The sequence below is a fragment of the Syngnathus typhle genome, linkage group LG18 (genome assembly GCF_033458585.1).
Source record: "Syngnathus typhle isolate RoL2023-S1 ecotype Sweden linkage group LG18, RoL_Styp_1.0, whole genome shotgun sequence".
Taxonomy (NCBI): Eukaryota; Metazoa; Chordata; class Actinopteri; order Syngnathiformes; family Syngnathidae; genus Syngnathus; species Syngnathus typhle.
The window spans coordinates 8,427,288-8,443,890 of NC_083755.1; the positions used below are offsets into that span (position 1 = coordinate 8,427,288).

Here is a 16,603-nt window from a genome sequence, read left to right on the forward strand (position 1 = left end):
TCATTAGCTTTTGTAACCATAAAGATGAAAATAAGCAGAAAAAGAAACCCGTAACTGGATAGAGGAGATACAGCGACGCCCGATTGATGTTCTTCAGAGCTGCCGTAAGAGAATGAATATTTATTTTGAGCAGAATGAAAGAGAAAGCATTGGATAGTCATTACCCGTGTCTTTTTCTCGAATTTGCAGTGCAGCAGGGTAGGCCAACGAGACCGAAAAGTGGAACGTGAGAGAGAGAGAGAGAGAGAGGGAGTTCTTTCTGCTCTGTCTGGCCTCTCTCCCATAGCAACAGCGACTTAGCCACGTGAAGGCCAGTTCCTTTGAGTTCACCCACTGCATACAATTTAACCCCCTCGCTGCTGGATCACAGCACAATAGAGGAGAACACAAATACCGTCGGAGATGCACAACGCAATCGAATTTGCAACTCTCGTCAATTGGAGCTTATTTCACATTTGAAAAGAAACATAGCTGTGTATTTGGATAGCGCTTTCACCTGTAGCATTACAATAGTGGCTTATATCAGCTTTTAAATAAGCGCCTTTTGAAAAGTCGTTTGACAGCTCTCGTCCAAATAAAAGCATAGCTAGCCATTGACATATGTTACTTGGATGAGTTGGCGTTGTGGTCGAGAGCGTAACCGGTAGGTTGCTAAAAAAAAAAAAAAAAAGGGATTGTCAGTCTGGCTCTCTTTTGCAGCCATGAGCCAGCTGTCCTTATTTGGACCTCTCAACCTTTGTGTTGCGTCGTTGTCGCTTATAAAAATGGTGGGATCCGAAAGTTTGACGGTTGTACAATTTGTTGTTTGTCCTTCAAGAAAAGAAATCAACCAAAAAATACGAAGTAAAATAAATGTTTCTAATACTTTTTGTGCATAGTATTTGCGCTTCGAAAGGAAAAATGAAGAAAACAATGAATCACAGCTGACATGCCTTGAGGGGGAAAAAAGCTGTGCCCCTCAACTATTTACACACACAAACAGGTGTGTGTGTGTTGTCAAATGTCACTGGAGCGCAGCAGTACCTGTGGTGGAATGAGATTTCTGAATGGATAAAGATCCATCGTGGTGATAAGAACTTGTGCCTTACTCAAACTCGCTAATTTTATGCAGAAACGCTTTTTGTTTGCAGTGAAAAGAAAACTTCTCATCATTTCTGTGTGGGAGCTCGGTGGCCCGTGACCACACTCGGGTGACTCGATGCACTTGACTCTCATTATGGTTCTCCAGAGGTGCCACAGGGCAGTGCCCAGGCATGATGGGAGATCCTTAAAAAAAGAAATACTCTCATCCCAAGCCGCCCTCGTGCAATGCCGCAGTGTCTGAAAATTCCAGACTCCATCTGTGCAATACGGCTCTTGGACTAAGGCCTCTGTTTTTATGCCCTGTGCAGTCTAACTGGTTCTGTTGACATTACAGAAGCAAATTGTTACCGCTTCTTGCTCTGCCCTGTGGATTCTGTTGACTCCAATTTCAATTGCATCCTGCAGCAGCACAAGCAGAGAGCTTTGTCGTAACTTTCAGCTCAGTTGAGACGCTCCCAGGATTTGATTGACACTTTTTTTTTTAGTACTCTGATATGCAAATGAGGCAACCATACAGTTGTTTCGAGGCATTAGCCCTGACAGACACGGGTTAAGGGCTAAGTGAAGCAAAGGGCTCACATTGTTTCATTCCATACAAAGTGAAACTTGACCTTCACAGCAGATGTGTGAAATTCGAATGGCATACATGTGCGTGCACGCTCAGACAGTATATACGAATATTTGCACCGACGTGTCGATACTTGTTTCTCTTTTCTCTGTGGGTGTCAACGACTTGAATTGTTCCAAGGCTTTTCTTTATCTGCTATCTGTTGCGGAGTTACTCTTCACTTGTCGGGGGCCCGCTGGATCACTGTGGCACATTTCTGTAGTATTTCACAGCTCGAAGGCAGCTTTTGCATGGGGCTTGCTGAAATGGCCTAAAAGTCTTTTTTTTTTTTTTTGCTTGGGGGTTAATAGCAAAAAAAAATGGAGTATTTCCTCCAAATTGAAGAGAAAGGTTCTCAAGCACTATGCAGTGCTACAATATGAACAAAACATATTTTATCGACTTTATTAAATAGAAGGCAGTGAGTAAATTGCTTTTTCGGGGATTATATCACGACTACCAGACTTTTTTTCTTCACCCTTTATGATCTTCACCTACCAACTCTTTTTCACAGATTGGAGTGACATTTACACATCTCAGGAAAAATACCCTTCCAGGAATTTCCACATGATGTGTGGGTGTGCCAAAATGTCTCGATTAAAAACTGGCCACATAACGTGCTAATGGGAGAATATGGATTGATTGATTGATTAGTAATGTTGCTATTTCATGATTAGGACACAGCAGTTTTGATTGTAGTACATGTACATGTATTAAAGAGATGTGTGTGTTTGCGTCTGTCAGTGGCAGACGGTGTGTGTGTGTGTGTGTGTGCGCACTCTGTTTACGAGCCAGGAAACATGCAATTTGAAACGGCGGGATGGTGGAATTTCAAGCCCACATGCTGTCGCAGGAGACCAAGACACGTGAGCCAGTTGACCTCAAAGCATCTCCGAGAGAAGCAGACAGAAAGACTGAGAGAGGTAGACGAGAGTCCATGTACTCAAAAATAAAATCTACCCACCTATTTGTGACAGTAGCCCAAATAAAGGCTGGGTCAGGGTTCGAGTATTTTCCCACGAAGGACTGGTCTCTTTGATGATGGCTCACTGTGGACGGTTTCACTTCACATGCACAGTGGTCCTGCTGTCTTTTTTTTGCCCGCTAAACTTGAGCATGTGATGGTGTGTCTAAGCAAGCTCTTTGTGCACATAGCAGCATGAGAACTATTAGTCTACTTTATCCATCCATCCATCCATCGTTCATTTGTTCGTTGCCCCAGCAACCAATTTGAGGTTGCATAGAACATATTGGAAAGAAAAGTTTTGACTCCCCCTTTAAATCCTTTAAATTCATGGTCGTGACCTTCTGAAGCTTGTTGATGATGTCCGTAAATATTTGAGTGTCTTTCTTACCGTCAGATGAAGTCATGCATCTTGTATGACAACCTCAGGAGTCGGCATCCAACTTCCACACTTGATGCGTAAGCTTTCTTCAGAGTCGTTGCAGCGAGATTTCATCCGTCCAGTCGTGCGGAATCAAATGTTTTCTTCTTATAATTCATTTTGAAGCGGAACAGTATCTGTCAGCGTGTATTATTGATGTCACTTTAATACCATGGCATTGTTTGCGTGCTTGACACAAGAGCTCAGCTATCAGTTAGATGATATGCTGGATTTTTGGACTCTATTCTAAAAGAAATAAGGTGGACCTCACGGAGAATGCTACTTCTGGAGTCTTCACTTGTCGACAGATTGCCAAAACGTCACAGCGATCAGTGCACGGAGGGACAAAGTGCATTCGCTATGTAAACAATCCAGGCACTTGGTGGAAAGCAAACATCCATGCCCGTGAATGAGACGCAGAAATGGAAAGTCGGCAAATCCTAATGCACTGTCGCATCTCCGACGGCCAAAAGATGATGAAGTCCTAACTGCACGCGGAGGTCTTAGTAATTCAATTCATAAAAGAAGCAATACAATGGCGTCCTTTAGTTTGAGCAAGAAGTAGATGGTGGCAAATTGCAACAGGTTGGGACAGTGGATATTTCTATTTTTACACGTGCGCTAGCTTGATGAAATACAGTATATTCATATTCTTTTGGCAAAGTATCAAAGTCACGCTGACCTCATATCAGTATTTGTTTTGCACACTTTTCCAGGAAGAGCGCAGGGAAATTTAACGATGCACTTTGTTGCAAGGTGAAATTGCGGTTAGATTAAAGGCAGCGAATGGGTGACCTCATCAGAGAAGACAAAGGCATTTAGAAATTCATCAAATGGGTAGTCGCTCCACCGCAAATGTTGCTGAAGGTCTGGTTAACCGCTCGTGAGCTTTGCATATCTTTGGAGATCCATTTGTGTGGTCTTTCGGCCCCTGGTCGGGTCACCAAAAGTCACAATATGCTTGACACTCACTCAACTTTGCATATTTGTGTTCCTCTCACCAGCTAATGGCCCGAGTTGCCAGGAACCATGATTCTTGTAGCCCTTTCGCCAAAGGCATTTGGATTCTCCGGAGAGTATAAAGCTCTTTTGTTGTGCACCAGATCCACTTCAGAACTTGTTTTGCGGCGTGTTGAATGGAAAACTGCTAAGCCAAATAATCACCTCTGTTATTTGAGGTCTCTCTTTTTCTTAGAAATACACTGGATTTTTTTTTTTTTTAATACTCTGATGCAGAGGAGTCACATGAATGAACCCAGGACTCCTCTGTTTTCAGGGATTTCACGTGATGGTAAACTGAGCCTCCCATGTAAGAATGATGGTATGTAGTAGGAACCCGACTGGACTCGAATGAAAGCATTTCGAAAGGAAATTCTTCTTTCTATCATGCACTGTGTACATGAGACCTGATCTTCCAAATACAGACTGTGCAGCTGCTGGCCTAGATTTCACTCGACGATTGTCTGCTTGCAACTCTGCTATTAATAGAACTTTATCATCCAGAGAGACAGAAACACAGCCAGAGAACGTCCCGTTGGTTGATTTCTCTCAAATTCGAAACTTGTGTTAAACCCATCAATTATGAGGGTCGTTAAAAGAAGTTTTTTTTTTAGATTTTTTTTTTTTAACAAAATGGGATTATGCGAAAGGTCAGGGTAAGAAAAAAACAAGGGCTTCAATTCCTGATTGATTAACAATTAAATATTGACTAAGGGGACTTGAGCTATGCTCCATAGCACAGACAAACACTGTTTCTGCTATTTTCTATATAATAATAATTCAAATGTACCGCATGTGTGATTTACCGTAATTTTCGAACTATGAGTCGCACCGGAGTATAAATCGCACCAGCCATAAAATGCCCAAAAAAGTGAAAAAAAAAAACGTATATGTCGCCCTAACTATGAAGAAAAACGCGACTTATAGTACGAAAATTACGGTAATTCAATTTGACTTTGCCTGATTTGGCAGCCGCTAAAATGTCCTTTCATATTTTCCGTTTTAATTGGGTACATCTTGATGACACGCCATATTATACGTTAGCTTGTCAGAAACGAAGAGCCCGTGGATGTGGGACAGTGGGGAAAACACAAAAGCCAAAAGCATTTCAGCATAACTTTAGAGCTGCATGTTTGAGTCGGTATTTTCCCAGGAATGTGTCTGAAACAACATTGGGCTATTTTTGGATGTGCCTTTTCCTTTCCTCTCACCTCTCCCTCCCTCCCTCCCTCCCTCCCTCTTTCTTCTCTCCTGGGCTCTCACATCCTTCATATGAGGAGATGAAAAGGAGGAGAAGAGGGGGCAGCATCACATCGCTGTGCAGCTGAAGGCTGTTTACGTTGCCTCTCTCTTACTCTCCGTCTCAATTGTTGTGTTTATCCCTCCTCTGTCTTCCTCTTCCCTCCTCTATTTGATCATCTCCCTTCTTCTTCCTGATACGTATGACCTTGTAGGATAAGGAACGTCTCTTGGTGCTGTCATCGACCATTACTTCAGCTCACGTGCGCTCTCTCTCTCTGCTTGGAATTATTTACATAGCAGTGAAGCTACTCTATTTCTCCTCACTGTCTTCATGCATGTTGTATGCACTTTTTCATTTCAAGATCCAAGCAGATGGAGGAGTCCATCATTTGGTCCTTTTTTTTTTTTTAATTCAATCAAAAGTGTTTCCAAAATACACACTTGTATTCATGAAACATTTATTGCACATTATTATTACTCACTCTTCCTGCTGCTAGGTTTTTAAAAATAAATATTTGTATTTATTAGGATGGAAAAACATCATAAGAGAATTTTGCAACATCTTCGGCGATTCTCAATTATTTTCTGTTATGCCGACAAGGAAAAAGAAAATATTTCTCCTCCGGGATGATTTGTCTCGAAAAGTGTACACCTCGCCATAACATTGTTCCCTGAGGTCACCCGCGTAGCAGCGCTATCGCAAAACGAATCATATGAAATGACTTTTGTTTTACGGCCTCACGATTCGACGGCATTATCACATCATCTTTCGACATCCTTGAATCAAGTCTATCCGCCATCCGATGCTTAACGTCAAAGGTCACGATTACGCCAGTGATGGTGTGTGCCTCATTTGTTTGCTGTCGCTTCAGTCTGAGGCCAAGTTAGGCCAGCCGATATCAACTGCTGGCTGATGCCATCTCGACTTATGAGGAGGACAACAGTGCAGTGATGTGTAATCTGCCCATCCATCACTCACTACTGCTGAGCAGCTTTCTGGCTGGCTGGCTGCACCGCAGCGGCTCACAGCCAATGAACGCCAGACCTCAAAGCAAACAGCCAATGCAGAACGAGTGCTTAAATCGACCTTAGAAGATAGAAAGTGAGAAAAATGCACCTAGGAGATTCTTCAGACTGGATATTGAGGTTTCTTCTGCAGATTTCTCTGGCATGATATGGTCATTTTTGCTAGCTTGTGGATTTCATATTGTCGCACGAGCGAAACGACATGAGGCAGTCATAGATTGATGTAAAAGGAAAACAAATGCCCTCACTTTTCAAAATCAAATATTTTTCAGCCTCAGATAAACAAAAGTTTTTTGGGGTTTTCCTTTTTATTTATACGGCTCACGATGGTCGGGGACACTAATAATAAATTAATTGGCCGTAACATAACAAACGATATAAAACCAAATACTTCCCAGATGCAATGCAACCTTTCCAAAACACATTCTCGCTCGTGTCTGATTAGGGCGTCGGCAATTACAACCTCACTTTTTAAATGATATTGATCGTATTTCACGCTTGGCTGTTTTCCCATTCTCCTTTGTTCTCTCTTTCTGTTGTACCTGCTCACTGTGGATAGAAAACGTGCACTGGTGTGTGTGTGTGCGTGTGCGTGTGGCTGCTGCCTCCAGTTTCTATAGCAACAGACAGTTTTATCATTCTTGTCGCATGTATGTTTTTGAGCAATGTTTTGGGGGCACATGTGGACAGAGCGACATTCCATTTGAGGGTCATTCACTTCATTGTGATTCGCTCATAAAGACAGCAGGACATGAGTCATTAATGTTTGTGTGTGTCTGTGTGTGTGTGTGGGGGGTTGAGTGCGTGTCCACACATTTGGTAAGGTCATTTTATGACTCATTGTTTGATCATTCATTTCATGCTGGAACATTGGAAGCTCTCAAGTGATTGTCAGGCAGCAAAAATATGATAGCTAACTGTTGTTTACTGTGCTTTTGTTTTGGTAGAAAAAGATTGGTGGTTGATTGATAAGAGCTTTCAGAAAGTTTGATTAGCGTTCCAAAGTATTGGTGTTTGCTAAGTTTTATTTTGAACTTGGCCTTCTCGCGGAACAATTGATACGGCTATCTTGACTTCTTTCTTACAGTGCTCAAGTAAATAAGTGGTCTTTTTTATTTATTATTTTTTTTAAACAGAGCTACACAAATGACTCGAGGATTATTGTCAGCCCGACAGGTCAATGACGCCCGTGTTGGCAGTGTCGTTACTTTGCTGTTGGCCTCTCGCGGCGTCATAGCAACAAAGGGAGTGTGTGCGTGCGTGGTGTGTAAACGATATTCGTTCTTCATGCACCGCATCCGGTGGGAGCTTCACTTCTTCTTTTATAATATGTCCTATTTATTGAAGTTATTAATGAATTCAGACTCATTTGAATATGATCAAAAAGCATGTCGCTGGGATTATATCAAATTATTATCATGACGCAACGGGGAAAAAAATAGTTGACTGCTCAGGATCCTGAGAAACTTCAGAGGATTCCATTTTTTTTTTTTTAATGACTCTGATTGTCATCTTTTCCCGAGTTTGCCGGGCAGGCGACCTACTATCTGCTCAGGAGAAAAAGAGGATGAGCTAAAGTGGCCAGCGCTGTCCTGAGATGCTCCTTGGACTTTGATGTTACAGATGTTTTTTGTTTTTTTTAATTGTTTTGAAAGGGCACAGAGATGCGCACAATTATTCCATGAAAGGGAGTCACTGTCATGATCAATATTCAGAGGAGATGCACAGAATGGCCGAGTTGAAAACTAGATTGAGGTAATGACAAACGGGGAGAGGCAGCAGGAAGAGTAAACAAAGGACAGACTGACGTAGCTGCTGTCTGCTGGCTTAAGAGTGATTACTCGTTTGACTGCGGTAGTCCAATCCGGCCGAGGGGGAGGGTGACTGACTGACTGACTGACTGACTGAGTGAGGAGAGAGCGATGGATGCACCCACCGATCTCTGTTGCATGCTCTCACTCTCCTTATGGATCCGAGACATGGGGGAGGAATGAAAGAACATGGCCTGCCTGTACAATGAGGCTATCATGTCTTATGTAGGCGGATGGACTCCAGACAGGCCCCTGATTCACACTGAATACTTTTGATGGTCAACAAAATCTTTTTATTCCCGTGACAACCTGTGTTTTATTAAAGACAACGGTATTTTATTTTGAAATGTCTATGCAATGCATCCATTTCATTTGAATGATACACAGCCCTCTATTTATCCGTCCGTCCATCGAGTGACGTGGCCATCATGATTGCAAATGTCGTTTGTTGATCCATCGGTGTCGTGTCTTGCAGGTATACGTGGAATTTGATGACCAGGAATGGGAGAAGAGAGAGTGGGTGAAGGTCTATGACGATTTCCAGCTGTTTCTCCTCGAGCACCAGCTGGTCTGGGCCAAGAGGAAAGAAGGAGCAGGAGGAGCGGGAGCAGGTGGAGGAGTAGGTGGCCTGCTGCAGGGAATCAAGGCTAAACACATACAGTGGCCTGCCCTGGTAAGAACCTTGTTTGCTATTTATAGAAGTGACACAGCCACCACCACAAAGCTCCTGGCTGTGCATAGTCAACCGCATATGGCTGGAATTGTATTTCCTGGGAGCTGTATTGATCTTCACTGTGAGTCTTGGAACGTGGCAGCCTTGCCGTATGACGTCTTGAAGGCCATGTATTGCGAGACGTCTTATTGGATACTGACACCAGCAAGCTTAATGCATTAGCCCCATTGTTCTTTCCGAAAACACCAGATAGACAGAGAGAGCGAGAGAGAGAGAGAGATTTCATCTGTGATCCGCATATTACGTCATTTCTCTGCAAGCATTGCAAAGTGGGTTAGAGAAGCTCCCCATCAATGACACTGTGTGAATCCCAATGACCATACATCAGCCAAGAGCACAGGAGAGTGTTGAAAATGGAGGCGAGGTTAGGAGACTTTTATTGTTGTCTGATCTCTGTTTCTGAAATGACAGAAAAAGAGGGAGTCTTTGCTGTGGCTCCTCTTCGCTTTCCACGGACCATGTTACCTAGCAACAGTGGCGGTGAACACTGCACACTGTAGTTTGATTGAATTCATATTACGAGATTTTCTTTTTTGTCCCTGCAACCAATACGAACAGGTTGTGACATCATTTCAACCCCCGAAAACTAATATTGGGGGAGATGAGTCATAAAATCTGCAAAGTTGTTTGGAGTACCACAATTGACTTTCTATTTGATTTTAGGAATTCAATCCCTCTTGAGACGTGAAGTGGACCTTTCTATTACTAATTCAGTCCACATCTGTAGTAGACGTCCCTGGAGATAAAAATGCCTCGCCTCATTTCCCCCAAATATTTATACTTCCCCTCGCAACGCTCCTCTGTGGATATGAAGTGATCAAAAGATTAGCCCCTACACGCTACGCTACCCTCCGTAAACACTGCGCTGTGAGCGACATCGTCTCGTCTTCTGTGCATGCGGGTCTCTTTGGGTATGCGTTTCGTTCACGCCGCAGACACACCCAGTTGGCATTTCGTATGGAACGTAATAATTCTGATTGATGCATTCAAATGGCCTGGGTTTTTGCAGTTTTCCTCAAGTATTGTCGAGTGGAACATCCAACTGTTCCAAAAACTGCACAGAATTTTGCGATTGGCACAAATCCGGCGCGACACGTGGTATTGATCATTTTGGAGGCACGCGCATATTCGGGGAAAATGGTGGCGTGCGCCGTTGTGGGCATGGACACGGGCAAACATTCAGTGCATGTTCAAAACGCTTTTCTGGTTCTTAGTGCAAATGCTGATTATGATTGTTTCAAAAAGGAAAGCAAAAAAAAATCAAATAAAACACGAGGTTAAAAAAAAAAAAAAAAAAGCTGTCGGAAAGGATTGCTCACTTGTACTTCCGCTCGAACAGGAAGTCACACCCATGGTTGTTTTGACAGCGCAGCCCTCAGGAATAAGATGGATAAGTCCATGCGTAGAGAAATCGGAGGACACAACTTTGAGGCAGTGGGACAAAGTGAAAGAGAGCGAGTCATAGAATGTGCTAAGAGAGGAAGTGAGTGCTGTTGGCCAAGCCTCGCTTGGGCCCCTCCCTCCCTCCCTCCGTCTCCCTCTCCTCCCTCCGTCTCCCTCTCCTCTTTCTCTCCTTCCCTCTCTCACTCCTTGCGTCAACAGCCGTTAAAATGTCGGCTGTATAGCTTGTCCTCTGCTTCGCTTTCTCTCCCTCTCGGCCATCTGTCTTTTTTTTTTTTTTTTTTTTTTAACCCAAAGAGGAAACCACTTTGTTTTTTTCTTTCTCTGCCTTCATCTCCCAGTCTTGTATTTCTGCTTCTCTTTTTTGCGGGGTGGAAAAGCTTTTTGGGGGGTTTCCCAAGGTTCCTCCTTCACTGCCGTTGCTTCTTGATGTTATTTGAAGACGGAGGAGAGAGGTAATCTGCCACTTTTTTCTTCACTGTCTTCTTTTAAGTCAATGGAATTTCAACCATGTCACGGAATAGAGGATTAAAGGAAGCACTTTGCAAGGATAGTGCTATTTAGCAAAAAGCTCTCGACCAGAGAATCAAAATGTTTTTTTTTTCCCCCGAGCAGCTTGATTTTGTTTTGTGTTTCCACAGCAATACATGCTGAAGCTGTACATAAATATTCTATGGAAGCGTGACTCCAATTTTATTCCCACGCTACATGCAGTTTTGATCACACCGATTTTACAGTGAGTCACCAAACGGCCAGATGCGAGCTCGTACGAGATGCGACTTCCTGATATGTTCGTTTTTCCAATTCATTTGTAAAATATTGATCGGTGCTGCATGCTTCTGAGACTTTTGTCCGTGGATTTTGTGCGTGAAGGATGACATGTACCCGGATTGGCTGTAATTGACGATCCATATTTTGAAATATCGGTGAAATCTTGTGGCAGAGATTGGTGATTTGTTGCAAATCTTTTCACCTAGGCCGATCTCAACATAATACGTGCATGGCAGTATTGCGGTATTGAATATCATTTCTTCATTTGTCTGTAAGAGACAGAGCAGCTGTGTTTTGACAAGACTGGTCCGTTAGCATCGGAGCAATAAGCAGATTAGTGTACAGTCCAACCTGTGCATGGAAAGCAGCTGTTTAACTCTGACCCACATAGAGAATGCCCATTCATTCAGCCACAAGTCATCTCCAGGTTTTATTTTTACTTGTGGAAAGAAAAACGGCTCCTATCATCCACGACGAAGGACAAATCGTTCTAACTTTGTCTACATCCTGAACATGAGCTCTATTCATGTCACGCGTCTCACGGGTGCTTCCTGTTTGCTCGCAAATGACCTCCGATAAGATCCTCTTGTCGTATTGAGGTGTTAAAAAGAAAGACTGCCTTCAAAAACAAAGTATTTCTTGGAATTTGAATTCAAAACCATCTTCAACCGCACCCGCCGTTACTTTAACCAGAAATGCACTTACAATAATGGAGGACTAAGGAAATGATGAATCATGTGTGGGTTGGTAAGTAGAGTGGACTCATCGCTCAAAAGTCTTTTTCTCCGATTGACTGAGCGAGTGAAAGCCCTTAAAGATTAAAAGTCTATATGGAACTATCATCAATTGGAAATATGGATTCATAAATAAATAGACTAACATATGAACTCTCTGGCCTACTAAATAAAGCTGCAGACACAAGCAGTGTTTTGTCGAATGCACAACATGACACCTGCTCCCATGGGTGTATGACGACGACGGCGGCGGCGGCGTCCCAGCGGTCATGTTCCCCCTCCTCTCGTCGCTCCATGACAGACTGACCCTGTTATATAAGCATCAAATCATAGCAACAGCCCGCAAACTGAGTTTTCGGATGCATAATGGCGCTCCTCCTAAGTGATTTAATGATACAGAAAATCAGGCACAATAATAAACACATGGCCACGGTCTGAGTTAAATCTGCACGCCAGATAAAAGGTAGAATAAACATTTAAATGAATGCTTTCTGATTTACAACTATTGATTTAAAATTAGCGTGAATAAAAACGGAGCTTGGTTTGCTTGTCGTTTCTTCGTTACGGTCTAGCTGGGAAGAGAAAGTCTGTATTCTGTCTGATTGATGGACTGTCACATCAAAATAGAGTGTAGTGCTTTTTCTTTCTGGTTTATTCGTCACTCCCGGGCTTCTTTTTGCTTTCTTCCCATCCAGCCTTCTTGCTGTGACTCTTCGTGTCTCCATTTGTCCTTGTTTATTTTTTATTTTTTTCCCTAATATATATTTTTTATTATAGCTGTGCAGTCTATAAACTGACATTTGCTCTAAAATGACTTTATCGTTGTCTTTCCAAGTCATGAGTCTTGTTTGTTGACCAAATTCTTTGTGTTTGTTTTTTCCTCCCGTGCAGGCATTTAAGCCAGTGGTGGGTAAGAGCCTGTTGTCATCGGTAACAGCGGTGGAATTCTTACTGGACCGACATCTGGACTTCCTGTCTGACCAATCGGCCTACCAACCCTACCAGGTCAATATTAAACCACCCACAGAATTGTTTCAAGAAGCTCACAAATAATAGCGAACATGGATGCTTTTGTCGTCTTTTCTTCCAAAGTTGTCGTTGCGGCTGCCCGATGGACTTTTGACTTTTTGACGATGGGCCGCGTGCCCAGAGTCATTGAGCTGCAACATGCTTGGAATGCAAAAGTGCACTGAGGCAATCAAATCTGCCACGCCCAGTATTTTTTTTACGCACCACTTAATGATACATTACACTACTTTAGATAGCATGACTACTTCTTTTGCTTCCATTTCTATATTTTGCCAAATACATATGCTCATACATTTATTGGGGTTGACAGTCGTAACGGCCCCCATCCGAAAGCTGAGTTGGACACCCCTGCAGTAAAGCAAAGTGGGACTCTCACTCGCATCCCCTCTTAAGCAGCGGTCCAGGTTGAGCCCCTTCAACAGTGACTTCATTGTACAGTTGATGCCAAACAGATTGCAGCCCCCCTCCCTCGTATTGCCTCGCTCTTCCTGACCAACTGGAAAAACAGAGAGGGGAGTGGCCATAGTTTCATTGCTGGCTGTGTGTGTGTGTGTGTGAGTAAGAGAAGGTCTGTTTTTACAGCTCGGAAGAGTTCAAAGGTCTCCAGAATGAGCAGCTCTGTTTGCGGGCATGGGTGATTTAGCAAGAGGAGAGGGAGTGAGTGTGTGTGTGTGTCTGTGCGTGATTTGAAAGTGAACAAATGGGGGGGTGGAGAAACCCTCGCTGCTGACTCAAGTTTAACCAAGCACACACACACACACACACATGAGAGCCCAAAGTAATGTATTTTTGCTCTGTCCTTAGCAGCTGTTTTCCATTTGGCTGTGCACTGAGAGCAACCATGTTAGCCATAAAAGTCAATGTCTAACATCTGAACAAATTTCAATATCATCCGTTTGACTTCTCCGTAAACCTCCAGAAGATTTGTTTTGCATTGTGGCTCGACGCTGAATTGCTTAAGCAGAAATGCATTCCAAACAAATGATCATCGCGTTGGTGTTGTTTGGGGCGTGCCAGTAACTTGTTGACTGAGGTAATAATATAAGTTGGGAGATCAATTTGAAAGATTTACTCCTTTCAGTCAGGTCTGACCATTTGAGTCTTGGCACGGCTCTGCTGAGCAAATCAATCTGTTGCATCGGTACACGAGGAACAGATTGACCTCAAAACATCCTTCAAATCAAACATTAATTTGTGTCCTGTTCTGACAACGTTTCCCTTTGTAAGCAGAATCTGGGACATAATAGGTTATGGTTGGGAAGGATAACTGGCTCAGACTGTTCAACAAAGTGTAGACATGATATGTATAGGATACGAAGCTATTTTTAGTGTGTATGCTTGGTTTTAATTTAGAGGAGACAAAGTGGAAGACACTGAAATGAAAGCCAGATTTTTTTTTCTGGAGTTCTACAGCGTTGCGTTGTCGTAGGTATTGCACAAAACTGAAATGTTGTTTTGCAAATATCACTTGGCTTGTCACATTTTCCCCTCAACATTTTGAGTATATACAAAACTATACTGTATGTACCTGCCCAATCAGAGACTTTGTTTTATTTAGTCATATAAATTGCCAGAACATTGACATTTTTACTTGGGGAAAAAAATGGCATGACAACCGTGATTATGTGTGTGTGTAGATACTGTAGCTACAGACGAGTACGAAATGAATGAAGTTTGATTTTAGATCAATATTTGTCATTCTTTTCGTCCGTTTCTTTATTTCACCCAGTGGCACCGTGAAATCTATTTAAGAGATGACTTGTTAGTGTTAAATGATAAACCTTTGTGTTTGCCAACTCCATTTTTAAAATTTTTGCTTGTGCAGTTTTTTTGTCTTTGGAAGTGGAAAGTGTTTGACATACTGACACGTCTATTCCATTTCAGGATGAGGTGGACAGTCAGAATCCAGTGTTAAGAGACAATCCCCAGCTCCATGAGGAATTGAAGGGTTGGCTCAAAGACCAGAAAGTGCAGGAAATTTTTATGCAAGGTAAGCTGGGGAGCTCCACTCATAAAATCTTTGTGCCCAGAAAGAATTCTCTGATTCCATTGGATTTTTCAGGTCCCTATTCATTGAATGGCTACCGTGTGCGGGTATACAGACAAGACTCGGCCACCCAGTGGTTCACAGGCATCATTACACATCACGATCTTTTTAGCCGAAACATGGTCGTTATGAATGATCAGGTACGCTCTCATCCATCCATAATCTCAAATTGTGTGTTACAGATGAATAGTGAGCAGTCACTCAGGTCTCCATTCTTTTTTTTCGTTAGGTGCTGGAGCCTCAGAACGTGGATCCATCCATGATCCAGATGACCTTTCTGGATGATGTGGTTCATTCCCTACTGAAAGGAGAAAACATCGGCATCACCTCCAGACGAAGGTCGCGATCCAGTCAGAACAACAATTCTGCACATGTGAGTACACCCACCCACGTCCAAAGCTATTACGGATTCCTTATTGTTATTATTTTTACATGTTAAAGATGACGGGAGGGAGACCCGGCGGGACCACTGCCAACACTCAGGTACTCCGTCGCCCGCCCCTTTGTTGCCTTGAGTTACACTTATCCTTCCTCTGTAAATCAAGGTTTATTGTTCCAATTGGTTTTTGTGTCAATGTTTTGGCATGTTTATTTTTTTTTTTTCATGTTAATTAATAACTTTCCCAGGACATTTTATCCGGCTCTCTAAATCTTTTGGCAGTCCCAATCGGTTCAGTAATGATTGCCACGTACAGGCAACGAGTGACATCATGACCCATGCCTCAAAAATGACTAACAGAACCATTTTGGCAAGATGAGAGGAAGCGTTACTTTAGCGGTTCTGTCCGGACCTTACTCTTGCTAATGCCGAATATTCGCCGCTCTTCCAGAGTCATTATACGCGAGCCCAAGCAAACAGCCCCCGTCCAATCATGACTTCACCGGGCCCCAACCCAAAGGGTTCCCAAGGGCCGCTGGCCTCCCAGAGTCCATCATTGCAAAGCCAGCAAACATCCAGCCAATCGCACCATTCTCCCAGTGGCACCGCACGGGAACAGAGAGAACAGCGCAACTCTCGCTCATCCCGGAGGAAAGGATCGGATAGCAGCGTCGCCGACGACGACAGAGACAGGAGAGAAGTCGGCGGCAAAGGTGAGCGTCCATCTTGCGCACGGGAACAAATCCAAAAAAGAAACGCTGGAATGTCATTTCTTTTCTTTCGTTCCGCAGACTCCAAGTCAAAGGCCAAACAGGCAATAAACAAACGCAGGAAGGGCGAGGAGGACGAGAAGAAGGCAGGTCTGAAGAGACTGAAGACAGACACGACCACGTCGGACTTCTCGGAGAGCAGCGACTCTGAAAACCCGCACAAGAGGACGGTCCATTCGTCATGCTCCTCTTCCTCGTCCTCCTCGTCCTCCTCCTCCTCCTCGTCCTCTTCCTCCTCCTCCGAGCCCAACTCTGAGAATGAATTAAAGACTCGCAGCGGTGATGGGAAATCAAAAATGGAGGAGGAGGAGAAGACACTCATTCAGGCTGTCAAAATGAACGATTCTTCATCTCCCGTGGCTTGCCTGTCCCCGTGGACCGAGCTTCAATCGACAGAGGACGGCAAGGAAACGAGCAAAATGATCACTAAAGAGGAGGAAGAATTGGTGGCAGTGACGCAGATCACCCAATCTCCACGGCAACAGATGCCTCTCATGTCTGACGCTCTCCAGGCTACCATCCTCGAGAGTAACAAGAACACTGTGAAAGGTGACTCGCTCTCATTCATACCAGCTCTCGAATTTCT

At 43.4% G+C, this 16,603-nt stretch overlaps 1 protein-coding gene and 1 long non-coding RNA gene across 3 annotated transcripts in view; one reads left to right on the forward strand and one right to left on the reverse strand.

The window, feature by feature from the left end:
- jmjd1cb (jumonji domain containing 1Cb) overlaps positions 1-16,603 on the forward strand; it is a 31,142-nt gene that overhangs the window by 4,905 nt on the left and 9,634 nt on the right. Inside the window, exons 2-9 of one of the 2 annotated variants that reach the window (XM_061264822.1) lie at positions 8,629-8,826; positions 12,684-12,797; positions 14,706-14,811; positions 14,884-15,008; positions 15,098-15,241; positions 15,310-15,351; positions 15,699-15,960; positions 16,039-16,566. In XM_061264822.1, the coding sequence (XP_061120806.1) occupies positions 8,629-8,826; positions 12,684-12,797; positions 14,706-14,811; positions 14,884-15,008; positions 15,098-15,241; positions 15,310-15,351; positions 15,699-15,960; positions 16,039-16,566 (1,519 nt within the window). Of the gene's footprint in view, positions 1-8,628; positions 8,827-10,475; positions 10,743-12,683; positions 12,798-14,705; positions 14,812-14,883; positions 15,009-15,097; positions 15,242-15,309; positions 15,352-15,698; positions 15,961-16,038; positions 16,567-16,603 lie in introns of those variants that run through there. The other variant, XM_061264823.1, reaches the window with a different exon arrangement.
- Positions 8,424-10,393, reverse strand: LOC133143072 (uncharacterized). Its single transcript, XR_009710351.1, has 2 exons — positions 10,206-10,393; positions 8,424-9,285 (listed from the first exon to the last, which is right to left on the reverse strand). It is a non-coding gene; the product is annotated as an uncharacterized LOC133143072 (long non-coding RNA).